Source organism: Sebastes umbrosus, chromosome 3 (assembly GCF_015220745.1).
Source record: "Sebastes umbrosus isolate fSebUmb1 chromosome 3, fSebUmb1.pri, whole genome shotgun sequence".
NCBI classification, from domain to species: domain Eukaryota; kingdom Metazoa; phylum Chordata; class Actinopteri; order Perciformes; family Sebastidae; genus Sebastes; species Sebastes umbrosus.
The window spans coordinates 8,077,265-8,104,896 of record NC_051271.1 but is presented as its reverse complement, the minus strand read 5'-3'; the positions used below and the strand labels follow the sequence as shown (position 1 = coordinate 8,104,896).

At 40.1% G+C, this 27,632-nt stretch overlaps 1 protein-coding gene across 2 annotated transcripts; it reads right to left on the bottom strand.

Moving 5' to 3' along the window:
* Positions 1-352: 352 nt before the first annotated feature.
* LOC119485786 lies at positions 353-27,632 on the bottom strand. 2 transcript variants are annotated; one of them, XM_037765548.1, is made up of 6 exons: positions 27,503-27,632; positions 9,025-9,100; positions 6,183-6,277; positions 5,383-5,467; positions 4,891-5,226; positions 353-3,097 (listed from the first exon to the last, which is right to left on the bottom strand). In XM_037765548.1, exons 4-6 carry the CDS (start codon positions 5,444-5,446, stop codon positions 2,694-2,696), a joined length of 804 nt encoding a protein of 267 aa, XP_037621476.1. In that variant the 5' UTR covers positions 5,447-5,467; positions 6,183-6,277; positions 9,025-9,100; positions 27,503-27,632; the 3' UTR covers positions 353-2,693. The 2 variants fall into 2 exon arrangements, with proteins under 2 accessions (XP_037621476.1, XP_037621480.1); XM_037765552.1 differs by lacking the exon at positions 27,503-27,632 and adding an exon at positions 19,466-19,649.

The following is a 27,632-nucleotide window of genomic DNA, read 5'->3' as shown; positions in this document are numbered from 1 at the left end:
GTAGTTTTTTTTAAAGATATAGCTTTCATTTAATTTACTAAAAATATTTTTCACTACTTATTTTTGTTTAAAAGATTTGTTTGCACACTTCTTCCTCTGAGATGCATCGGTTATCAGGAATCCTATTGCTATAGATGCTTTTTGATGATATTAATTAAAGAAAGTTGAGAAAGCCACACATTCATAACTGCAAATTCAGTCTTTCATTTCAAGTTCTAAAGACTGATATTTTAGCATACTGCCTTCTTTAAGATGCACAGTCATTTACATTTATTGATTTGGCGCCTTTGTCCAAAGTGACATACAAATGGGTACAATCCAAGCTGTAATAAATCAAGGAGAAGTCATTTCATTCATATATGCTCTTTATTTCCCTTTAAATGATCTATTCTGAAAGCTTTTTACAGCATATTAGTATTTTTTTGTAAACGTTAATGTCAGCTAAATTCTTTTAAAAAATCACAATATACAAACAAAAAGTAATAAAGCGTTCCCATTAGTGTCATAACGTAATAGCTTATCAAACAGTTCCCTTTAAAGCTCATCATTGTGATTGTTCTGAGTTTGAATTCAAGAGGTCATTTAAAAATACAGACATATTAAATAATTCAGCCATCATCACTGTGAAAGCATTATTTAGTGTTGTGACCATTTATATAAGCTGCTTTAATTTTGTAGTGCAATATTTGGTAAGTGTAAGTACAGCGTATCCCATTTCGTCATTAGTCAAAAGTAATATTTCTCAAAATTACACTCTTGAAAGATAGATATTCTACAAACACAAACAAATGGTTGGTGTGTATATGTGTATATATATATGTGTGTATCCATGTGCACTGATGGAGTAGTCAAGGTGAGGTCGTAGTCATTCACCCGTTGGACTCTCAGCCGCAGCAACGTCTCGCTAAAAGTTCAACCTGCTCCTCCTGCTTGGCACCGATTTAGTGACGCCATTAGCCGAGAGTTATTCTGACTCAAAAAAGGCTCTCACAAGTCCTGTCTGAAGACGGTGCACTGAGGCGTTAAAAGGCAGAGTTTTAGCCTTGGAGCTCAGTTTGAGCTATACCTGCAAAGACAGAGCGAGTAGTTGAAGATGAGAAACAGGAGAAATGATCTGTATCTGTCTTCTTACTCGTCTGCTGCACCCAGGACTCTGACTGACTGCTGGTCAAAAATGAAAAGAAACAAAATATACCCTGTTGCAACTCTGACAAGCTAGATATTATCTTTCACTGCATGTTCACATATATACTCCAGACCCTTTTTTATATATCCATCTTAAAGGGTTGGTTCACCCAAATCTCAAAAAAACACATTTCCTCACTTAGCTCTTTGGTGTGTAGCTATAAAGATAGTTTTGGTCTAGTTTGCCCCGGTTTGAGATATTCATCTCTGAGATTTCTGCAACCACCCCAATAAAACTTGATGTAGATTGAGTATGGAATTTCAGGTGTGGTGCTCAGAGCATTTCTTTCCAGAATCAGTGTCCCAATCGTAGAAATAAAATGAGAAGGGAGCAGACATTGAGCTGTTTGCCGTGGTCATATAGTTCAAAAGAAAATGGCGCTCAACACGGTGCATTGACTATAAAAAAAAATTGTTCCTTTGAAAACTGTTGATTTTTAAAACTAGAATTACCGCCTCGCTGTTGTACGCCTCCTCCAGCCAGTCAAGTTGCAGTTTACATCCACATCTGTCCAAAATGTCATCACTTCTTCATTTTATCCTGTTAGACATTTGTGTAAAATTGTCATAATTTAGATATGAATTCTTGAGTTATTGGAGGTCACAGTGACCTTGGACAACCAAAATCAAATCAGGTCATCCTTGAATTCAAGACGTTTGAGCCAAATTTGAAGAAATTCACTCAAGCCGTTCCTGAGATATCACGAGAATGGGACAGACAGTGACCTCGACTTTTGCCCACCAAAAACTACTCAGTTCATCCTTGAATCCAAGTGGATGTTTGTGCCAAATTTGAAGAAATTCCCTCCAGGTGTTCCTGAAATATCGTGTTCACAAGAATGGACTGATCACACCAGAGGGCAGCATCCATCCACAAACCACAGACTGAGTTGTTGCATGACTGAGAGTTCTTGTGTCCAGCAGCTATTTGATATTTCGCACATAAAGGCTTCTGTGTGTCTGAGGGGAATTCACAGCTCTTTTGAGGTCTGCTTTCTGTTCAAAGATGGACAGATTTTTTTTTTCTTGATAGTGCTCTTGCAGAAAGCGTGCATTCACACAGTAGTCACACATAGACAAACCATCCTGTGGACACATAGTGGACACACCTGTCAACACACATTTTCATCTCACTCTCTCAGAATTATCTGGGGCTATAAGGTTTATATCTAAAAGCTAATATGAAGCAGTAGCCAAAATACTCCTGTGTGTGTGTGTGTGTGTTTGAGTGTAATGAAACCAATACCCTGCTCTGCTCTCTATCGAAACAAAACAATTAAGGTGTTTTATAGAGTCTAATCATTATCGGCCTCTCAGCAGTCTGTAATTTCCTTGTTCACTTCAGTCAAGAGCTAAAAGGAAGAATAATAAACCTTTGGACCATGCAAGATGATTCACTAAATAGATACGTAAATCTCAGTACCTCATTGTTCCTAATCAATGTTAATCATCGCTTCACCCTGATAGCTTATCACACTCCATTATGTGGATTTACGCCGCCAAATCCATTATTTCAGTGCGACAACAAGTGAGATTGAAATATAAAAAAATGTCCACATAGGTCCGTGTGATCCAGCGCCGTTATCAACAATTTTTTGCTGTTCCTGTAGTCTGCCTCTTGGCTTGACCTGGGATTCTGGGTTCTGAACCAAAGTGCTTGCGATGTATCTACCAGATGCGGTGCTCTTCAAGGAACAGTTGTAGGGCACGTGCGAACTTTCCGCCTCCAGGTAACTTTCGATCGTCAGCCAACCCCCTTCGGCCACCTGTTTAGTGGTGTGGTGCGTCAAAGACCCGTCGGAGAGATTGTTGGAGCCGTGGAACCAGTGCACGTCTCCGTCCGGGTAGACGTTTTTAAATCTGCAGATGGGACCGCCACTGGTCAAAATGCCCTTAACGATGCCACAACACTCTGAGGGGAAGACCAGAAGAAGAGTTTTGAAATTAACAAACAACATCAGGGACACTTAATGTTCTCATTTAGCATGTTAAACCATCAAACACCCACCATACCTCAATGATTTATATCATCAAATCCCGACCAATCACAAGCGAGCAGTGGTGGAAAGTACATTTACTCAAACATTGTGCAATTGCAATTCTACATTCCTTTACATGCACTGCATTTTAGAATAAAAATATGTACTTTTTAATCCTCTGCATTTATTTGGGAGTTATAGCAACTATTGCATATTAAGATTTTACACACAAAGTGCATAATGAGTTTTTTAAAATATGATGCTTATTCTGATAGATTACACTGCCCAACATTATTTAAAGTAGTTCACATTAGCTCAACCAGCAGCTACATTAAAACACAATTTCCAAAGATCTGTCAGCTAAGAAATCATTCATTAATGCTTTATAGATTTGCCATAACACATTAAAAAGGACAACTTTTGGATTACCAAGTAAAAAAAATCAATTCTGCTGGTGTTCATCTTCCATCAGCATAACTGCATTTGTCTTTATAGCTATTGAGCTATTTAATGAATCAGGAAAAATCCTCTAATTGGCTGGTACAACCATTTACTTTCTGCAGACAAAAATCGATTTATTAAGAATTTATGCAGAACTGAGCCACCAGGTCTGCAGTTAAAAATTGTATTGAGTCATTAATAAACGGTTCCTCAGCAATAATCCACCAAAGTGAGTACCTCATTTTAAAAAAAAGGGGTTTATGGATTTTTCATTTTCTAATATGTCGTTAATTGCAGTTGTAAATAATTAATTAATTATTTGTGCAACAATTAATTCTGGTTCAGATGCTCTGCAGTTGTTTTTTGGCCTTTCTGATGCTGGTGGAGGATTAAAACCAGGCAGAGAAATATTCTACAACCTGACAACGTATAAAACATTAATAAGTTACCTGTTAACCAACGATAAAGCCTAAAGTTGTAATTTACCTAAAACACTCAATTCAATTCACAACAGTAGTCCAATACTAAACTATACGTATGTAAAAAATATATCACTGCGCCAGTCTTAGAGCTTTTTGACATTTAAAGATATTTTTCTGTTAATAATTCTGTTATTATGTCAAATGTAATATATATATGAATTTGTTTTACTTGTAATTAAGTATTTTTACACAATACCTACTACTACTACTTTTACTTAAAGGTAGCCCAGAACGCACAAACCAAAGTCTTGCTGCTTGGGCCGCTAACGTTACTCACTCACGTCGCCACCGCTGCTCTCTCTCTCTCTTGCTTCACCACTCACTTCCCACGTACACAGACACTCTACGCACTGGCTCTGCTCCAAATGACCTCCAAGTGATCTCTTACAACAACTCCAATGTGCTTGGTGCTTGAGTTGGTTGCAAGCTCCTCACCTCACCGCTAGATACCGGCAGATCCTACACACTGGACTTTTAAAAATACCTAAGAAATCAGCTTTTCAAATGTTTTATGCCAAAGGAAATGCATCCAGCACGTTTGTTAGATCTCAAGGATACACACAATGCACTTTGGTGAGTAACTCTGAATGGAAATACTTTTGTTTGTTTACTAGAAAACACCACAGAGCACCTTTAAGTAAAGAATCTGAATAGTTAAGTTCATGCCACCACTGCAACTGAGGAAGTAGCTAAAGAGTAGCAGACCAGTCTTGTTGTATTTTGTACATTCATGACAGCAGTTTTACAAATGGTGTTGAGACATATCACTGTTTGTCTAAATAAGAATAGCTGTGGACACTGACCTTGTAACTCCACCCTTGTGTACGCATGTGCAACTCCCATGTTGGATTGTAGTTTGCACATGTAGCGCTTCGAGTCTCCGCTCTCCCGTGGCTGCACTGTTTTAAAGACGAGGGACAACTGGCCGTGTTTGTACCTACAATGGAAGTCACTTTGTGTGTGTGAGTGGCGTTTGAGTTTTCCTTCACTGTCCACAGAACAGAAAGTAGTGTGGTTTTGGGACCACATCATGTATTTCACTGATAGTCCATCTCGAGATGACGACACGTCGCAGTTTAGGATAACCTGTTGGCCGCACTCTGCAGTGATCCTGGGAGTCACACTTAGTTTCAGCAACTCTGTAGGTAAAGATACAGATCACAATCACACTGTTACACCTTTACAACATTACACCCTGACCTTCCTTTAAACCTTTAAAGGAAAAAGCCAGAGATTTTTCCCCTTGATAATTTTGAAGTCATTATTTTAAACTAGTTTAAAATTGTTTCACATACCTTGTGTTGTAAGAGCGAATGCAGATAGAAGCCAGAGAAGTGTATACAATGCTGTGTAACCCATTGTCACCTCTTTTGCATTTCACTGTAACATGAAGAACAATCAAATTAAAACAGATCTAAATATACTGTATACACACTAGCAGGCAGGTTGAAACCTTGATCTCAGCAGACTGATTTACCCTTACTAAAATGAAGTTTATTCAAGTGTGCTATTAGTACTTTCAGTTAACTTTTTATGTACTTATCAGAGATATACTTAACAAAAGTATACTTAAGTATACTTGGCTTATACTGACAAGTATACAGAAAAGTCAAAGTATACTTGGCTTATAGGCCTACTTACTTAATCTTTTGATCAAGATATACTTAGTAAGTAAGTAAGTATGATTAAGTATTCTTGCCCTATAGGCCTACAGAAAAGACTACTTGGCTTTTAGTTGTACTTTCTTTTTGATAGAGCAGCCTATTAACGTGTGTAAGAGTTTGTAAAAGGATTTTTTTATATGAATTTACTTCAATTCATCAAGTTTTTGGATTATCTGTTCACCGTAGAGGCAACACATTTTATTATTTTTTAAAATCTCATCACAAATCATCAAGTCAAATAGCAAAAGGAGCAAGTCTCTTTATGTAAAACATAAATCATTGGCTACGTACTATAAGTTAAAGTATACAAAGTATACTTTCATGAACTAAAAAGCAGAGATGCGCACAAATCATTTTTAGTCAAGTCCAATTTAAGTTTTTAAGTCAAAAAGCAGCATGTTTGTTAAGTCTTATATTTGAGTGGAACTAACCTCAGAAGGATTGGTGCTTCTCCTCAGCTCTTCTCAAGAAGTCTCTGATTCCTTCTGGTGCTTCTGCGCATAAATATCCTCCTTCAGACTTGTCCCTACGTTAATGATTACAGAATCATGAAGAGGAATTACTAGGAAGGCTTATCTCTCTGGAGGGTATGTGCTGGAACCTGAACAATGGGAGAGGAAGTGTTATGTTTTATGAGTGTGTGTGTGTGAGAGAGAGTGTGTGAGAAAGTGACAGAAACACAGACGGAGAGTGAAAGCCTATTCATGAAAGAGTAAGAGCTGCAACAAGTAGAGACTTGTATGACTGCCTTTGATGTGTTGCAGCGCTGTTTCATTTTACTGAATTCAACTGTCTTGTATATTTTTTCCCATGAGGTCATTATGACTATTTGATTTTGCTCAAACTCCATGGCAATAGCTCCAGGGGAAAAGGCTTTAATCTATTATGTTCCAGACAGACACTCTCACTAAGTTCAGGACTTTGTTGTGTCTCATTGTAAATTCATTAGTCAGTTTATCGGAAGCAATCATGTCATCGTGAGATAAATGTCCATAACACACACTTGTCAAAACCAGTGGGCAACTTCCGGGTCTGAAAAGTGAAGCCAATAATGAAGTGGCTTAAACCTGCATTCTTTCTAACAGCCAGCAGGGGGCGACTCCTCTGGTTGCAAAAAGAAGTCTGATTGTATAGAAGTCTATGAGGAAATGAGCCTACTTCTAACTTGATTTATTACCTCAGTAAACATTGTAAACATGAGTTTATGGTCTCAATCGCTAGTTTTAAGTCTTCTTCAATACAGCATGATGTTCATTTAGGTAATTATGGTCCAATTGAGAGTCAAATAGACCATAAAGCAGATTATGCTTTAGGGCGGGGCTACCTTGTGGTTGACAGGTTGCTACCACAACGTTGTTTGGTCTGGGAGTTGTCCGTGTTTCCATCTTAAAACTTTAACCCTTTCTCAGTGTTTTTTCAGTTCATGAAAGTTAATTGTAACATTTTGGTCGCCTAAAAATGTCTTATTCAGCGTTCGGTTGTGCTTAGCTCCACCCTCTCGTGTCACCTCTGGTTGCAAAAACCCAAGTCGGTGACGGCTAAAATGCCGAACTCAAGGCTTCTAACCGGCAGTCCACAAACCAAAGGATGACGTCACGGTGACTACGTCTACTTCTTATATACAGTCTGTGGTCAAAACATCATTTGTTTCACACTTCACACTTGACACTCACCTTTATACCAATCTGCTTTTCATTTATTGTATTTTGCTTAGATCATATATTCAAAATAGGTAGAATGCACAATGTACCAGGTGATGGGAAGGCTGTATTTTTGCATGAAAATCTTGCTAAATGCAGCTTTAACATCCATAAACAGATCACCATTTCTTATCTTATTATCATCAGTAAATACAAGGAAGAGACTGAAATTAGCTCTGAATTTATCCTACTAACATTAGCAATCCCTTATGCCTCCCACAGAACCGCATCATTGTCTAAAATGTATTAAAAACACATAAAAGAGCCATGTTATTGCATTAAGTGACATATTCCTTCATTGCAGGGAACATGACCAGTGTAGTTTATTTTGAAACTGTCTAGACGTCACTGAGGTTGCCAGGGATTCTGTGTTTACACTGCTTTACCAACCTGACGAGCCGAGGGGGAATACAACATATATTTCGGATTATTAGGAAACAGAGTCACAATTTGGGAAAAGCAATTTAAAATTGTTTTTTATTTTTTTAATTGTGAAGTGATGCTAGCGTCGTCCTTTAAAATGACATTCTCCAGTCATAATAAGCATTGATTTTCAATGGCTCTGATTTGGACACTTACAGTATGAGTGTTAATTAGAGAGCTGCTTGTCCAGTGTGTGACAGAGACTTAGTAACTGGTAGTCATTTATTTAATTGAGCACTGGGAGACAGGAAGCAGAGCAGTGCCGGCCAAAGAGATCTCAGATATTTATACGACAGGAGTAATCTGAGCAGCGTTCAACTGCAAAAATGAGCATCGATGTCGTGACTCAAGGACTAATTCAAGGGTTGATTTGTTTACTTTGTGTCCTTCTTCTGTGTAAACCTTTTTACTTTGGTTCCTATTCTAATCTGTTCCCATCACAAAATACTGGAACTTTTCTTGGATCGTACTCGGCTGTGGTTATTTACAGGGACATCATTAACAAGAATTAAGTGTGTCCCGCAGGTTGTAGGGAACCCTGGTGAGCGTTACTGCAAAAACTGCTGAGTATGTACAACACATGCAAATTTGAAAGCACCAAGATGCAGAAATTCTACACATACAGCCCAATTAGAAAGCTCTGGATGTGATTTACAGAACGTTACCATGTATATTTATCTTTTCCTCTCTCCAAATGGGTTGCTTGCTGTCCATATTCAGATAAACAACAGCACTGCATGCAAAAATACAGCATCCCCATTCAATTCAATGAGGCCACTATGCAGAGGACGCCGGAAAAAAAACGCAGATGGCCATCTGGCAAAACAACTGATGGCTCGAGGCTACATTAGCCGCTACTAGCAAAGCACACCTGAATCTCTGACCAAAACCGTCGGCCGTCTAGTTGCATTGTGAGTAATGTAGGTGCCAGGTTCTTGACAAGGAAGAAAAATATGTGGAATAAAAAACGTCAATATCTCTGGTTCTGCTGCAGGGATTTCAGAACTGTCCACCGTGAGTTGGAGTCAGGACACAGAGTCAGATACTCTATTCTTGGAGACCACAGTCATTATTTACACAGCCACAAGAGTTACGTCAATCTACTTCTTAGTAAAACATTAACATCTTCAAGTGTTCTTGCTTCACGTACCTTGTTTTGGCAGAACAGATGCAGTTAGACGCCATAGCAGTGTTCTCAAACCCTTCACCCGTTTTCTTGCATTTTGCTGAAATGTGAAAAAAAAGGAATTAAAATGACTCTCATGATTTATTACTGTCAGTGTTATAACATCAACTCTTCTGTGTTATTACATTACATATGCACATATATGCATGTTTTATGCATAATGTCGTGACTACTTTTTCCTGCCGCAGCTTTGGTAGTTATGACCCACATCAGGCTGTTCATGTTATACACTGTTCATACCTATGTCAATGAAAAGTAATGCACTGAAATTCGCATATATTCACACCGTTCTCATTCCCAGGGCGTCAAATACCAACGTTTTGTCACGGCTGTTGGCGTTTGATACCGCCACACAAGGCACCTTTTAGCGCTGGTATGAGATGCACCAAGCTTTTCATTAACTACAATGTAAACCTATCCACAGCAACAGTTAACACTCAGAGAACTGTTCATGTCCCATGTGTTAAGTTTCACTTTCACTTTACAATCAGCTGTTTGTTCGTGTCCCGTGTTGACAACGTGAAGTCACATTTTCACTGTACAAACGTAGTAGTTTTATGCCCAACCATGTTGTTTTGTTGCCTAAACCTAAGCAAGTGTTTTTGTTTGATTCACAATATTAAGCATGTGTTTACTGCAGCATGTGTTTACTGTGTGATGAGTTAGGATGAGAACGTGTTGATATATCCCATGAAATCAAATCGTATGTAGTCTAATCCGTGTAATCGTGAACCAGGTAGTATAAAGAGCGACAAACTCTGAGTAGGGAGGAGGTCCAGCGGGAGGTCGGAGTGGATTAATGCCACTTCTGGTTATTTTTACCAAAACCTTCTTTTCCTAGACCTAATAAGTAGCTTTGTTGCCTAAACCTAACCAAGCTGTTTCCTGTGAAGACGGAAGTTTATTTTGAAAATACTGTACTATGCATGTAACGAGCAGAAATTGACACGCGGTGCTGGACATTCATAGGGGAATGCAAGAACAATGAGGAATAACGTTTTGTAAGATATCATACGAACCATTGCATGAGGATACATTGCCCACATACAGTATGCATATTTGGAACAACACAACAAAACAGCAGTCCGTCATGTTGACCATTGGTCCCGATATTAACAGTGAATCTTAACAACATCATCAGCATGAAGCCAAGCAGACAAACTGATACACCTAGAAGTGGCTGACATCTGTTGATGTCTTCTACCTGACACTCTCCTGTGTCTCCTGCCTGCTACAGTGTCTATACACATATTAAATTCTGAATACTGTATTCTGGTATTGTCCTTTGCCCTGACTGCAGGTTTTTATGTTTTTATGAGCACATTGCATCACACTATTGTCAAGGTTGATGTGGCCATAGCAATAAAGTATTAACTCTTGAATCAACAGTCTGGCTTGTTTTACTTTCCTCAAAACTTCCGCTGACGGTGTGTAGTCAGCACCCTCTGAGTGCCCTTCATGTGTGATACAATCATTTCATTATACCTGACTCTTAATATAACACATTACAGTTTCCTGTAGCTGTTGATCCAGCCGTCTGTAGTTCTCTCTCGAGGCTATTGTATTAACAGCCACAACGCTTTCACTCCCGTATTAGTCATCTAATGACTGATTCACACCTCCTATTACTCAAATCCTGCAAGTGTTGCTGTGGAAATGTTTATATTATCTTATCTTTGCTTATATTCTTCTCTGGATAGTTTTAGATATTTTGTCCCATGCAGTAATGTCCACTGCGGGATATAGGACGCCCTGTGACAAAACTGAGCTGTTGACGTCCTGTTCTCGTCATTCTATGTGCTTTTTGTATGGACCCTGACCTATAACCTATGAATCAGTGCTCCTGTGTTGGAATACTACATGCCCCTCTGGTTTTCTGTGTTTTTTGCAGGTAATGGACTCAATTGCATGACTCAGAGACAAGCAGGTTAAATTAAAACAAGTTGTAATGTGTCAGTAATTCAAAACAGGTTTCGTCAACGGCAAGGCAGACAGGCAAAACAGGAAGGCTAGAGGGCGAAGGAAGTGTTGAAACAATCTGGCAAAGAACTGATGGAAAATGGCCAATATTTCAATGCTGAGAGGCTGATAAGTGGATTGGTAAACAGGTGTGCACTGCAGGTGGGTGTGGGAGTCAGGTAATGACTGAAAGCAGGAGACACTGAGGACTACTGCTGGACGGTGAGGGAACAGCAGCGTCAGGAATAGTTAGAATCATTTTGACATGTAGGTGTGTGTTTGATAGTAGGAAAAGCACAGAAGTGAATAATAAAGAGGGCTGAATTCTATTCAGATTCAGGGTACTGGTATTGTTCATGCTGGCTCACTGTCACACTGTCATGACTTACTGGGACACTTGAATACAACGGGGCCATCGTTAATGTTCTTAGTGACACCTGTGCATTTCCTACTATGACGAGTCTAAATGTCTGCTGAGAAAAACAGCTTATGACTGGCAGAATTACTGGCTGACAAACTACAAATAGATAACTTAACACTGGATGACTAAGACAGGGCCTTAGGACCGGGTCACACTGGGAATGTCAGCTGTTGTTTTTTTTATTTCAGCGTCCATGTCAACAGGTTAGAGCAGCCACACTGCCCGCGTGAGCAGCGCGGCTCAGCTGTGTGTCAGCTGTGTCTCTTCTAGAGATTTGAGGTGTCGCCTAAATTTTTCTGCGTGCTGCGCGGTTCACATCAGCAACAGACAGTGAAAATTATCTTTTGACATTATATTGAAATCATACAAGCAACATTACTACAGTTTCAATGTCTATATCCGTAGAATATGTCACATGTAACTCAACACTTTCTGCTTCCGTTTCAAAATAAAAGCCCTTAAGCGTTTTTTTCTGTGGGCAAAATGCCTTCATTTTTTTTTTTTTTCATTTTAAAATTCTGAAAATTAAAGAATATATGGTAGTGACGATCAGAACTGAAGTTGGTTAAAAGATCTAACTCTATGAAAGTGAAACATAATATTAATATATAATTTTATGGCATTTTTGACAGATATTTTGTCCTCTAAGGACATCAGAGTAACTTGTTAAAGTGAAGCACAAGGGTCAAGTCAGTGCTCAGCACGTCAACAGAAAAATGCTACATTAGTCTATATAGGCAAGCATCCAATTACACATATATTGAAAATAAATCTCATATTGAGTTTAAATCAAGGTTTTCTCTCATGGAAATTCTTATTTTCTCTATAATTGCACACACCGACACACACATGCAATACACAAAAATAAATGTCCCATGTCTCATATTACAGAAAAAAACATGATGTCAAAGTCGCAGGTCTTCCTCTTCCCTGCATGACAGCAGTGTTGCGGCTTATTTACACGGCATGTCGAGTTTTATCCTGTACTTAATTGCAGTGGGGACCAGATTATCCATAACACTGACTTTTATCTGCTGCTTTAACATGATTTGCAGAATCTCTGGTAAACCGCTGAACTTGTTCAGCATCTGGTAAATAAAGTTTGACAGTAAGTCTGAGCTCAAGAGAGTTCAGTTTCTGTTTGAGTCACACTCTGGACCCGTTGCCATGGTGATTCAGGTAGATTTTTATACAGGAAGAAATACTTCTCTGAGTCTGGCGATAGGTGTATTTGAAGGATAACATACTTCTTTTTAAAGAGACTGAAAAATTGTCACGCTCATAGAAACTTTTTTTTTTCCCACAGCGCCGGAAAATGTCAAAGATGCAATGTCAAAACAAAGAATGATTTATGCGACCTTTCCTGGATGTCACTTCTGTTAGATGAATCACTTGTGGCTCCAAAAGCTAATGTTTTAGTGATTGGAAACACTGGCCAATTTTCTAATTATTACCATCAATAGAAAAGAACATGAATTATGGAGCTCAGTGCATAAATTATTTTTATAATATAAAATAACACCAAACAGAAGTAGTGGTTTTTAAATGACAGAAACTTGTTTAAGACTACTGCATTACATGATCTTCCATTGCATCAGGGTCTTGAAGATGCTGGTACTTAAGTAACACTCATAAATCCCATGTACTGTATGTAATTTCTGTTTAAGACTTCAGCTATCAAACCCCCCCCAAAGCCCCACTAAAGCCCAGCCTCAATGAGATTTAAAGAATCTAAGCTGTGCTAGCACTTGACTCTAAAAGTTCTATAAGAATCTCAGTTACAACATGTTGTATGTGTCAACTGCAGCAAGTTTTCCTTTTAAAATGCAACTTGCAGCATTAGTGGTAACTGAACTGAAGCCTCCATGTTGTATGTTGTTGGAACAAATATAGGCTGTCAAAGTTAACGTAATAATAACGTGTCAGTTTTAAAGCTAGAGTAAAGATCCTGGCATCATATTGAACTAGAAAACCTAAGGAATACATCGGTACCAACCATGTCATACTAGCATGTCATGAAGAAAGCTAAATAAGGCTTCAAACTTGCGCTACATTTTTGGGAGGAAAAACTGTCATAGCCATTTTCAAAGGGGTCCCTTGACCTCCGACCTCAAGATTTGTGAATGAAAATGTGTTCTATGGGTACCCACGAGTCTCCCCTTTACAGACATGCACACTTTATGATAATCACATGCAGTTTGGGGCAAGTCATAGTCAAGTCAGCACACTGACACACTGACAGTTGTTGTTGCCTGTTGGGCTGCAGTTTGCCATGTTATGATTAGAGCATATTTTTTAATTCTAAATGCAGTACCTGTGAGGGTTTCTGGACAATATTTGTCATTGTTTTGTGTTGTTAATTAATTAAATATATACATACATTTGCATAAAGCAAGCATATTTGACCACTCTGATGTTGATAAGAGTATTAAATGCTTTACAAATCTCCATTTAAGGTACATTTTGAAAATATAAAAAAAATTGTGATTAATCAGGATTAACTATGGACAACTGTGTGATTAATCACAATTAAATATTTTAATCAATTGACAGACCTAATTAAAATATACTTTAGGTTTAAAACGCTGTGTTTTATTCAGATACACACAGGTAGCTGTGGCTAACAACTATATTATTATTACTATACAGCCTCAGAGGTACGGTAGGTCAACTGATACATATAGGAACAGAATCTCTTTACCCATTTCAAAGTCAACATTTGATATGGGTTACTCATTGGCCTCGCTATCATGAAGGTGAAATACATGCACAATACTAACTTGCTCAAAAACTCCTAAAGGGTGAGCACATTCAGTAGTTTTTCTGGGTTTTCCCGAACAAGGAGGTGAATCACCAAAACACACACAGAAGAATGCATTCACAATCAACGGACATGTTGTGAGAAACATGACTTTGTTTATTACTGTAATTATTTTGTCTGTTTCAGTGCAGACTGTTTTAACTCGGAACCAAAGTCCATTGAGACATACGATATAGCTATGATACTGGGTAAATAAACTTTACTTGACATTTTGTCCTAGGTTTATTTTTCAAGGGCAACAGCAGGGAATTAAATTGATCCAAAGCCCTGCTCCTATTCTAGGTGGAGAGATGTGTCAGCGCTGAGATTCCTCCTTTTTAGACATTCACAGAATTCTTATCTGGGTCAGTCGAACAGTATAAACTCTCCTTGTAAAAAAAATGTCTTGTTTACTAATGAGCAGTGCCTTTTGTCAGCTCGCCAAAACCTGTCACAAACCTAAGATTTATGAGCACTTTATGAGGCAATAACATCTCAGTGTATGGTATGGGATATATAGTACAGTATTCATGGGGGATTTGGACCAGACGACAAGATAATGTATCATAAGCACAATAGTGACATCACTTTGAAAATAATCTTTTCTCAGTCCAACACAGTATTTTCTGAGTCAGGTTAATAGCCGGCGTCTTTTGGTTTTCTCCTTCAGCCACACCTTCAACTGATAAAGAGAAAAGTCAAAATGTACTTTTCTCTTATCGCAACAATTTGAATGTATTATTTTCCAGTCAATCATCTAAGAACAGTTCAAGTGTGTGTAGAGAGAGGAAAGCTTGCCGAGTAGGTCTATTAAACACATTCTCATTAATCCACATTGTACCTTTACCCTTCAGCCTCTTTAAGTGCCCTCCCTTCTCAGCATCTCTGATTCCAGCCGTCAGCGGCATGGTTGCAGTGCTTAGTGCAGCTATTAGTGGTGACTGGTGGTGACTTGTAGAAAATGACAGGATGCAATCAATGCTACCCTTTCCTCCTGCGAGAGCCGTCGGTGAGAGGGGAGCGGGAGAAGAGACACGAGGCTCTGAATTGTAGAGAATTTGTTTGGCGAGCAAAGAAGCAAAGCAGTTTGAGCCAAAAAAAAAGAGTTTCTTTGTTGGAGTGGCTACGCACAGGTAGCAAGTGACTCGCCACTCAAATAAAATTGAGCCAATTTTAGCAAACAGCCACAGGAGCGCCTCAGTAGATCTCTGCTGGGAAATGATTGTAGGTTTTAGCTGTAGTGTGTTTTTTTTAGGGACAAAAGTTTGAAGAGACTAGAGACACACAAATGCAAATAAACGTTGGCAATTTAATTGAAAGTGTGGGGTGTGGTGCGTTCTCGGGACTTTCCTTCGACACATGGATGACAGAACAAGTTCATAATTTACTTCTTTTTTTTTACCTTTATTTATTCAGGGGGAGGTTCACTGAGAGCAATGCTCTCTGTTTCAGGAATGCCCTAATCACATCCCCACAATTGCACATTCACACCTGGAAGCTGCCCAGTACAACCACAGTCTGATCTGCTGCCCACTGAGCAGCTCCACTGGAGCGGTTGGGGTTAAGTGCCTTGCTCATGGGCACCTCAGTGGTGGTAATGAGGAAGGGGCAAGCGCTGCTTTTCACTTTCCCCACCCAGATTTATCCTTCCGGTCACAAGCTTGCTTCTCTTACCTTTAGGCCACCACTGCCCCTAGTTGATTTAGGGTGAGATAAAACACTCCGAGGGTCCATTCTACTGTATTTAGGTCATGCCTTTGATTTTCTAATCAAGTATTAAATATGTTTCCAGAGTCATACTTTTATTTTGTTTTCATTTGTTATATTCTAATCTGTGAATATGAGGGAGAGGAGCTTCTAGCTGAATCAGCGCTGCCTTATTTGGCTTCCTGTGATATTTTATTGGTAACAATATAAGTATCAAAAAGGTAGAGTGGTGCTTCTTTGAGATAAGAGCAGGGAATAAACATCCAATTGTTGTTAATAATTATCAAGAGCTCGGAATTCTTAGAAATAAAATGTCAAATTCAGCTTTTTTTCTGCCACATGCACAAGTAAATCTGTCTCAGCCTTATTTAGTCTTTGCGTGCTACTGACTTGGTAGTAAAAGAGACATCACATCAAAAGAGTTAACAAATTAGCTGAGAGACAAAGTGCTTGTGACCACTGATTATCAAATGCAAAACCAATGCATTTAACGTGCACCAAAGCAGTCCTTCTCTTCAGCTAGAAAATCTCTAAAGGGAGGTTCTAAAGTCTTGGTGAAAAACTCCCAATGAAATTAATCACATTACATCTGATCTCCAGACTGCTCTCTGCTAACAACCTCGCACAGACCACAGCAACACACTCCCCCGCTGCCCCTCTCCACCCTCCATGACTGTGCCCTCTCTTTGAGCCCTTAAACTCTGAGGACATCTCCATCACACACCACCATGAATCACATTTATGAGCTGATCTGGAAGCTTCGCTGCTCTCATAAACACACCACCCGACCCAATCTACACCCATAAAGACTGCTATATCACACAGTTAATGTCTGTTGGAAGGTTTGTTGGAGGGTACAGAACGAGAGTGTGCAGGAATGGAATGAGCTATCCTCGTCAGCAATGGGCGATATGTCCATGTCCACTTCTTATAAATGGTCTATGGGTATTGCAAACGCTCAGGTTCAGGCAAGGTTGCAAAATAGGCAAATTATTGTGTATAAAACAGATAAATAAATGCATACAAACACTCCAAACACAAGCCAAATTGCATTGATATCTATGGGAACTTCGGTTTTCTATCCTCCAAAAAGGGGCGTGGCCTTGACGTTTTGCTGAGTACCCATATAGTAGTCACTAGTAGTAGAGGAGGACAGACCATTTAGGTTCATATAACGCCATTAAAGCCATAGTCTCACACAGTTTACAAGGCTTTAGAGTCATATTATACCTACAGTGACCAGACGTCCCGGTTTGTCCAGGACTGTCCCGGTTTCAAGCTGACGTGTCCCGAGTCCTGACACATATCTGTAAAACACTCAAATGTCCCAGTTTTCACCACAATTAAAATAATAATATCATACTTACATAGACGTTTATCATTACCCAATTATTAATTAATTTGTGCGCATGAGATAAGTATCTAGAGAGGCAGCACAGCGCACCGCTGCAGTCTCTATAGAGAGTGATGTTGTGCGCGGTCAAGCCATAATTACGCACAGACACAACAGATCCGCTGCTTACATTTAGTGTAGTTTTGAACCTCAGAACCCTCCGTGCTTATGTGCACATGAAACGTGTCGTTTTGATTAATTATTCTACACAGTTCCTTCTGCGCATCAACAGGCATTTCTCTCCGCTTATAAGTCCCTCAGAACCGTCCGTTCCTGTCAGTCTTTCACCAGGTGTCTCCATCCTGACCAAAATTTTGTCTGAGCTCCACAATTTTAATTATAATAGCCTGAGACAAAACAAGTTGAAAAATAATGTATGTAGGCCCAGACAACAATACATTTCCACTGAGGGAAACTCTCTACGGGACTCCCAAACTGTCAGTGCGTCATGACGGGGATAGCCCTGTGATTAAAGGGGGAGAAAGTAGTGAATATGATAAGTCATGATTGTCACAGTCTCTAATGCACCCTCCTATAATAATACCTTCTTTCTGATCCCACTCCGTGCTCAAATGCACCAGAGGTGCGCCACGTTAGCCATCCTGATGAAAACTCCCATGGTGCGTGCATATTAGCGCGTGTCCCGGTTTGGGGGTTTGAAAATATGGTCACCCTAATTATACCTCATGTCATTTTTTTCTATATATTATTAAATGTATTTTCCGTGCAAACTATGTATGTCCTGGAAAGACGAGGCGATATCATGAAGGACTCATTAAGCCCTTGCTTTTATTCCTGACAGTCATGAATGACCTTTTCAATGAAAAGAAGCAAAAAAAGCTCCTGATACGTGACGGAGCAGAAAGAAAATGCAGAGTAGACAGAAAACGTTAATTGCTGATTGTTGGTAAGTTCAAAAGCTCTCCATTTTTGACACTCTACTTTAACATGCAATTCATCAACATTATATCACGTCTCACTGGGAAAATCCACAAAGCCCGTCAGATCAATGAAAAATTTCTTGATGTTTTTAAGCCATGAATGGAGATAATTGGTCCACTCTCTGGGATCACCTGATTTTAAAGGTCATTCTTTTGAATGTTTCAAAGACCTCAATGTCACTGTTAGAAATGGCCTGTCATTATATTGATTTACATAAAGCTTCACTGCACTGAAGTAGAAATTACCCTAATGTGGTGAGAGAAAGCTGCAGCTACTATGTGAACATCGAGACATTAAGGAGAATTGTGGTTTGCCATCTGTGGCCTTATGATACATCAATCTCAGCGTAATCTACAGGCTGTTACAGGCTTCAGAAAGATGCAATTGGATAATCTTGATTGTGCAGCTGCCTGCTGCAGCTGGCAGGAACAGGACTTTGAGGGATTTTAGACTGGAGAGTAAAGCAATATGACATGTTACTGACAATTTTACACATCAAAGTCTGTTTACAGGTCTTGGGGAGTACTACTACATACTGTATGTGGAAAATAAGTTGCATAAAGCCATTTGGGGCTACAGAGGAGGCGGTGCGAAATCTGATAAATTGCCTTAAGTGATGTCACCTGAGACAGTTTGAAGACTACAAACTTAAAGATCCATCATTCAGGCTGACATGTTCTTTTATGTCTGTCTCCATCTCCCCCATCTCAGTGCCGTTGCCACACTACTGTACACACACGCACCTCTACACACAACAAACAGCGACATCCATCTGAGAATAACTAATAATAATTAATGTTGAATATGAATAATGTTCCGTCCTCGCTAAGTGTTGTCCCCATGAACGTGTACTCAGCTATACAGACAGCTAAACACTCTCTTAATCAAGCTCCAAGGAACAAACTGATGTGTTGAGTTTGGCAGTTTAATAGGAGTAAGTGTAAAACTGTGGACAAAGAACAAGGAAATACAAATGCTGCATAACTGCGCAGTTTCTTAAAAAGCTTAGCTTAAGGGCCATATGACATCTTTCACCACAACATTTAAATAAAGGACCAAAAGGTACAAGGTTCTACATAACAAAGAAAAAAGTCAACCATTCCTGGCTAAACACAATGCATTTCCAGACAAACAACGATGCATCCATGTATGTCACTTTTATGTTAATAACGATGCTACTTACAGATGATGCCGTGTATAAACTGGGGAAGAGAGGATGCCATTAGATTGTGTCCAGCAGTAACATGTGATGGCCTCAGGTAAGATCTGGAGAGGAAGTGAAGCACTTCCTGTTTCCAGGGTCAACAAGAGAAACTACACAGAACAACCACCAGGGGATGACAGATGCTATTCAAACCGACCTGGCTCCAGAACAAATAATGTTGTGGGATTAGTCCTTATTTCATGGTCTATTTTGGGATTTATACTTTATTATTACTTATATAAAAAAACAACAACAACAAAGCTTTTGAATACTGATTTGGAGGTTGATTACCAAGGCAATGGTGGAAGCTTTGAAGCATTTGGGTCAGCCCTATCTAACTATAGTGGTTTTGTTGCCTAATCCTAAAGTGACGCCAAGGGAAACTGTAATGGTTTTGATGCCGAAAATAAAGTGATGCCAAGGGGTGTGACAAAGCAGCCGTATATGACGAGTTGGGATGAGAATGTGTTGGGAACATTCCCACCTTGAACAGGCTTTGTGAAAGTGGCTTATGAAGTCAGGTAAACCAATATGTGCATGCCATGACAGGACGTGTGACATCCTCCTCCACCACATATCCATAAATTCTTTAATTAAAGATGTTTACATAACTCTATTTTGACAATATTTCGTTTAATAAGCAGTTTAAGGTACCACAATGCTGTTTAATATTAGCCCCATCGACACTGTCACTGTTCCTTCATCATGGATTCATCAAATTCAGTCTGTTGCTCTTGACCAGCTCAGCATTATTCTGTCCCGCATAATCAGATTTATCTGAGTCACAATTCTCTCTAATCTCCAAAAGAACAATGGTCTCAGGGATGCTTGTTATCTTTTGTTTGGACTTGCAAATGGGTGAAATACTACTATATTTGGATACACATCCCATGCCGCCTCCCTGTAAGCCCGCTGGTGTTGTCAGCAGCTTTGATGCAGGACAAATTTATGTTTGAGGGACAGTTTATCACTGAGAAACCAGCTCCGAGGAGATCAGAGGCATGTTTTTGCAGAATCGGGAAGCTAATCTGGCTCAGAGCATACAGGGTAGCTGGCCTACCTTCTTAACGAATGTAGAGCCGTGCTCAAACTTGACGCCAGTGTTTGCTAACGCAGAGGATTAGCCTCTTCTGTTTGCTTGCACTTTGCAGTTGCTGATGTGCCATTGCAGCATTATAGGGCCTAAAGACATCCTTCATTTTGGCTAGACTCCCAGATGAGATTCTAGCTTCTAAAGGTGTTTTATGATGGGAAGATTAAATGTGGCTCAAACTGCCTAAGTGAAAGGGACGACCCCCTGTGTGATTAACACTGAGACAACCACTTCACACTGAAAGGCTCATAGACAGGGTTCTTTCACTGCCAGACATTTAAAGTGGGTATATTCACCTACATTATAAAAAAGTAAATCATTATGGTGAATCCAGTGGAAGCACACAGAGATTTTTGTACATTTCATCCCCTCATGAGTCATCTATGTCTGAGGAATACATTATTTTTCGTTTAATAATAAGGCTGTACAGATGTCCACTGGTGCTTAAAATGGAGCTCCTTTAATTAAGCTTTACTGCTTCACCATGAATTGAGCGGGGGGAGATTGCATCCCAGTTGCAACATAATCACAAACAAAGGAAGAACCAGTAGGAGGAACCATACAGTAACTGCAGCCCAGCTCTGTGAGGCTGTAAAATGGGTTTTTGATCTGTTGCAGTTATGTAATACAGTATTTGGCCAGAAGGCGGTGTCAAAATAAATGTCTCTGACAAATTGTATGGGAGGGGTTTATCATGCTGAAAAGAGATGTGTGTGACAGTATTACAGTTTAATTTGACGAGGATGCTGTTAACAGAAATGTCAACACGTTAATCACTTTATGAGACTTTATATGACATGTTGAGGCTGATATAATTTTGCAGGTATTTGGTTGTAAAGCAAGCATTGGACAAATTAAGATCTTAATCTGATGATGACGATTAGATGAAAGGTCACCACCAACATTCACAAATTTCTGTATCAAATTGCGTGACAATCCATATAAAAGCAATACTGCACTGTTCAACACAGCTTCACTACTATAACACCTTTACACCGCTACAATAACACTATAACACTGCAAACCATAGGGATGTAATTATGCATTTGCTGCTGACTGTTATAAAGGAACAGTGACAACAGTAACATTTCAGGGAATCTATTAGCAAAAATGGAAAATAATATTCATAACTATGTTTTCATCAGTGTATAATCACCTGAAACTAAGTATCGTGTTTTCGTTAGCTTAGAATGAGCCCTTCACAGAGTCCGCCATGTTGCTCCACCATGTTTCTACAGTAGCTTAGAACGGACAAACCAAACACTGACTCTGGAAGGAGACTTTCACGTTCTTCCGTTACCAACAGTAAATCTCCAACACGCTTGTGAAACTGCGGTAACGTGAGTCGCAGAGTGCAATACCGTGGTACCGCCAGCCACCGTTTCACTTCCGTTACTCCTAAAGTAGTGTTGTTACAACACGTTCTCATCCCAACTCGTCACATACTGAGGCTTTGTCAGACCCCTCAGCGTCACTCCTTTCGGTTGCAGTAAACACGTGCTTAGTGTTGTGAAGTAAGCAAAAACACTTGCTTAGGTTCAGGCAATAAAACCACAATGGGTTAGGAAAAAACAACATGGTTGGGCTTAAAACTACTGTGAAAATGATGTTGAAGGTTGTGAACACGGGACGCGAACAAACAGCTGATTGTAACGTGACGCACGAGACACAAACAGCAGTCTCCTGGATGAAAGCCTTGTGTTTGTTGGACCCATTTCCCTGAGCATTAATAATGACGCGGATGGGTTACCTTGTAGTTAATGGAAAGCTTGGTCCTCTCATACCTACGCTCAAGGGTGCTTTGTGCGTCGGCATCTAACACCAACGGACGTGACAAAGCATCGGTATTTGACGCACTGGGATTGAGAACTGTTTGGTTATTATGGTATGGATGAACTCTGAGCGAGGCGAACGGCGGTACCACGGTTTTGCACTCAGTGGCTAACGTTACCGCTGGGAAAGAGTGCGTAGAGGGGTACTCAGTTGGTTGCAATCTGCCAAAACCACTAGATGCCACCAAATCCTACAAACTGCACCTTTAAGGTCCCTTCAAAGGGGTAGGTTCTGCTGTTCAGTTCAGTGGCAGCTACATCGACCCACTTCTAACGTGTAAAGACCTTCGCCAGGGAGGGAAGGAAACACATTTCTTTTATTGTTAAGGCTAATGGACTGAAGTGTTTGTGTTAACCAGCAGGGTGCCATCCTTCTCAATGCTCCCTCAGATTGTCCCCTTACATTTTCAGGCCAAACCTCTTCCTACAAAAACAAGACAAAAACGTCTACACCCTGGTTTACTGGAGAAACACTTGCTCTTAAGCAGGCCTGCAGGAGATTGGAAGGCAAATGGCGTAAATCAAAACTGGAAGCTTTCTACCTCTCATGGCACCAGTGTGCTCTCTCTGCTGCTTTGCTCTATTCTGCACACACGTACTGCATTTCTATCCAACCTGGAATCGAGAGCCTAATAATCAACGGTGATGTATGCTGTGCACTGTAAAGCCCCCTGAGGCAAATTTGTGATATTCAGCTATATAAATAAGATTTACTTGACTTGACTTGACTGCAATTATCAGCCGTATAGGTGTTCTGGCCTCCCCTATGGCTGCTCAGCTTGGGCCCATCCATCTCTGAATAGACTATATTTAGACGTATAGGACTGGCCTTGCTGCCGATGGTATTCATGGACAGTGTGTATTAGCCTTCTAGCCTCCCTTGGGCACTCACCCACTGTGATTTAGTGGAGCTGAGAACCATGAATTTCAGTCCGGCAGTTGAGGAGAAGCGCGAGTGATTTATGCTTTTGTTTACGGGGTACTGTAGGGACCTTAATCTGGCAGTGACGAGAGGGGGGGAGAAGGGTGTGTCTACAGTGAACATACGTGTGTGAGGAACCTGCATGTTTCTGATTTCTAAAAGATAATTAAGTGCGTGAGGAAAGGAAGACAGGATTGGAGGGGGGAACCAAGAAGTATCTATATCTTATGGCTGTAGTAAGAGAATTGGATATAGCGTTGTAGGCGGGCTCCCTTTCATTTCTATGAGAGTTGCTCAGTGGCGCATGAAGCCAAAATGGCTCGACTACCGAGCGATAAAGTACCCGGATCATCCGGCAATCTTCCGCATCCATTGGGCCCATAGAGCAGGCGCAGTAGCGTTTCCTTTAACTCCACTTTCCAGCCTCGGTCTGGGTCTCATTCAAATGAACGGAGGAAGGAAAATAACTCTGGATTCGGCTATTGGTGCATTTTACAACTTTTAGGACCTAACGATATAAATAAGGGCTATTCAAGGGTTCGTACTGAGGTCCTGATTTACCTCAAAAATCTATGCTGATTTACGGATGTCTCTTTCCCAATGTAAGTCTATGGGAAAAACTATTTTTGGGCACAATGGCATCACGTGACGGATGCGTAAGTTGTAGTACTGCCGTTTGGCCACTACGAAAATTTGCTTCAATGCTCTTCTTGAGGGCTCGGTATATCTGGACTTCTGCAACAGTGGGAATTCAAAGGGGAGAGCATCATCCCAGTTGGGTCCGAGATGTATTTATATTTAACAGGAGAGATGATGCTCTGCGTGGTAACAGACAGAAAGGTGCTGTGTTAATCAGAGGGAAGTTGGGGACCAAACCCCAAATGGAAAGTACTGCCATGCAGTATTTATATTCCCCTGTCGGCTACGCAACTCCATCGTAAATGAACCAGTGAAAATAGACTTCCTGATGATATTCAGCCTTCAACTTAACTATGATAAGCTTACCATTCATCAATGAAAGCACCTCATAAAGGTATGAGCGTAAATATCATCCATCAAAGGATTGCTTCTAGGAGAGTGCCGGTCAGATCATTAGCCTCCACTGATGTCCCTTTTAAAGGCATTACCCTTCATAAATGATAGGTGATAGTGCATAAAATGAGCTGTTTGACTGCTGATGAAAATGGCCTCCATCAATGCTCCCACACCTCTATGACCCTGCGACTGAGGATTATTCCCCTGGTGGGAGATGCCGCTAAGGAAGTGTCATCCATTATGTTTCCATTATAGGTCACCAACACGGAAAAAACACCGGGACAAACATCAATAATGTGCCCCTGCTGATTTAAAGTGTTAAGTGGTGTTGGAGATGAGAGGGGTTTCCACCTGAGGGCGGAAGGTTGGAAGGGACAGTATGAAGGACGCGAACGCATGTGACAGAAACACAGAAGTAAATGCTCCCTTGCATCCCCTCCATCCAACACATGTGTATGCATGTAAAATTGTCGCCTACCATTGTTCTAGGAGGCTCATTGTGGAAAGAGAGGTGAGGGGTTTCCAGTAATTCTCACATCAAAGTACTTCATCCTACATTGGAAGGGAATTATTTTACCAACTTGACAAAGGCCTGAAGTATAAGCACTCCTTATATTTCTTTATATTTTACACTCATTTCAAACATCAAAGCATCTGGACATGAATCCAGTGGATATGTTCCACACTTTTACAGTTTCCTCTGACAGCCACAGCAGCAGGCCGAAGGGCTGTCTAAGGAAATCTCAGACAAAGAAACGTTAAGGGAGGAAACAGGGGCAGGAAAGATCATAAGGTTACCGACACCTGTCCCTTTTCCTTTGGGGAAACAGCAGAAATAGTTGTCAATTGTGCATGCACGTGTTGTTCAAGTATGAAGCAACACAGAAACATTCCTGACAAACAGATCTTTAAAGACCCTGTGTAAAAGAGAGTTTGTTCTATTAAATCATGCAGCTTTAAAGTGGCTATAATCAATAAATTTATATTAACAATGACTCACATGACCACTTATGTGCCATAGCAATGAGGCCACCTGACTCTGCAGTTAGTTTATAGCTAACTTTAATGTTCTGGTTCAGTCTCACTGCTCTCAGCGTGTCGACCGCAGCAGGCAGCTACTGTCAGTGAAAAAAGCACTTAAAATCCACTGCTACAACCTGTTCAGCACCAAACGGCAGACAGCCACTGTTAGCTACTAACTGGTGAACGTAGTGGCTCACAGAGCAAACAGGAAAGTGAATATTGGACTGAAATTTATGAGGTGGCCAGAAACAAGACTGTTTGCTTGGAAATTCACCATATGCAACTCATTCTCGCTCCCAACTCGTCAAATACCACCGCTTGGTAATTTGCCCTCCACGTCTGATATCAACGCACCCTTTAGTGTCTGTATGAGATGCACTTGGCTTTCAACTAACCCCAATGTAAAGTCATCTGCTTCATTCTTAGACGGTCAGAGCAACTGACATAGTACAAAGAGCGAGAAAGTGAGCTTAGGGTGGAAATGAGGGGATGTTCGATGGTCAAAAAAATACAGGACTTTCACCCAGACATCCCGTTGGTGCCCCGTGTGAAGCCAAGTCAACATTGATTTATTTTACCGTAGTTTTGTTACATAACTGCCGACTTATTTAACGTAACAAATGTACTTATTTTAAACCAAACCACAATCTTTTTCAAAGCCTTACCAACTATTTGTGTTGCCTAAACCTAACCACGTAGTTTTGTTGCATGAGTAAACCTAAAAATGAAGTAAAGCTACGTTGGAAGTTTATTTTGAAAAAACACTATGTATGTAATGAGCGGAAACTGACACGCCGTCCCTGCCACATCCAAAACTGACACTAGAGGGATACTTAGAGCATCATGGTTTGAAGCGTAGAGACACTGACCAGAGTCGGTATTTGACGAGTTGGGAGTGACAATGTGTTGCCAGATTAACTTAAATGGTGAGAAGAATGTCAATGTTGTGTTTACAGCTTGTTTCCACTGCACAATAATTCAACAAATCAGTTAATGCAGCTTTAAAGACTAGATTATTCTAGGTTACATTTAGCATTTTTGAAACTAATTTGATTATACAGTACATTTACAAGAGTTAGTTTGAAAATGACTGGAGAAAGGTGGATTTCAGAACACACATTTGAATGTGTTACACATATGGGAAAGCAAATCTTACTGGAAAGCCCTCAATGATTATGTTTATCTCATTTGATTTAGATAACCTGCTCTTTTCAGCCAATCAAACACCAGTTTTGTGATATCTGTCAAAAGGTAAAGTGCATCATTCTTATCCCATAATAGATCTAGAAAAGCAAACCATGTATGAATGATGAATGAGCATAATGACAGAAAGCTTGATGCTCCTTTTCCCGGACAAACCTCACTGTTTCTTTTCTGTGGAACACATCTGTTATCATGTTCTGTTATCTGCCTTTGAACGAGGAACAATCGTGTTTTCATTTGAGAGGAGGTAGAGTTCAGGTAAATGTCACAGTCCAAGTTTACAACATTGCTTCCTGTTTCCACACCAAAACACTCCCATGTTTGTTATGTCTTAAACATATTGTCATTTTGCCAGAGAGAATTCCCAGCAACTTCTCTTGTTGATTACCCTTTTGGGAAAATTGGACCAAGCTTGGGCCAACTTTAAAATGACACTTATATATAAAGCTGGAGTGTGCCACGCTGAAGCAGTCAATTTACCACAAGTCGGCTATATTACTTTAGTGTGAAGGGAGTAGCTCCGTGGCCATTTGGGCCAAAACAAACTCATCTGAAATGTCACTTTAATCCAGTAGAGAGTCCTCTCATAAGGCTTCAGGGCTTGATAAAAGTTTGCCATCAAATGAGGAAAGCTTATCTCCCATTGTTGAAAGATTTTAGCTCTAGTGCTTGAAGCTAAATATCAAAAAATGCCAGTTTCACAAGATTGTGATTAATTTCTGCTGTTTTGTAGAAATACAGTCTAATCTTCTTCCTGTCCTTTCCTGTATATGCTAAGCATGGCTGCTGTTGCTGTCAGTCAGGCTGTCACTCGTTGTGGTTATATTGTACACAGCAACATAATAAAATCTATTTTATCTGCTGCGCTAACTCCAGCTTGCTAATTACAAAAGCAATTTTCCTCTTACCTCTTGCCTTTTTTCCCTGACAGCTGTTGAAAGATGTCCTATTTGCAATGTCTCTCCCGGACTGTTTGTTATCTCACACCCACAACAAAGGCTCCAGCACTTACATCTGCAACATTAGCATCAACGATGC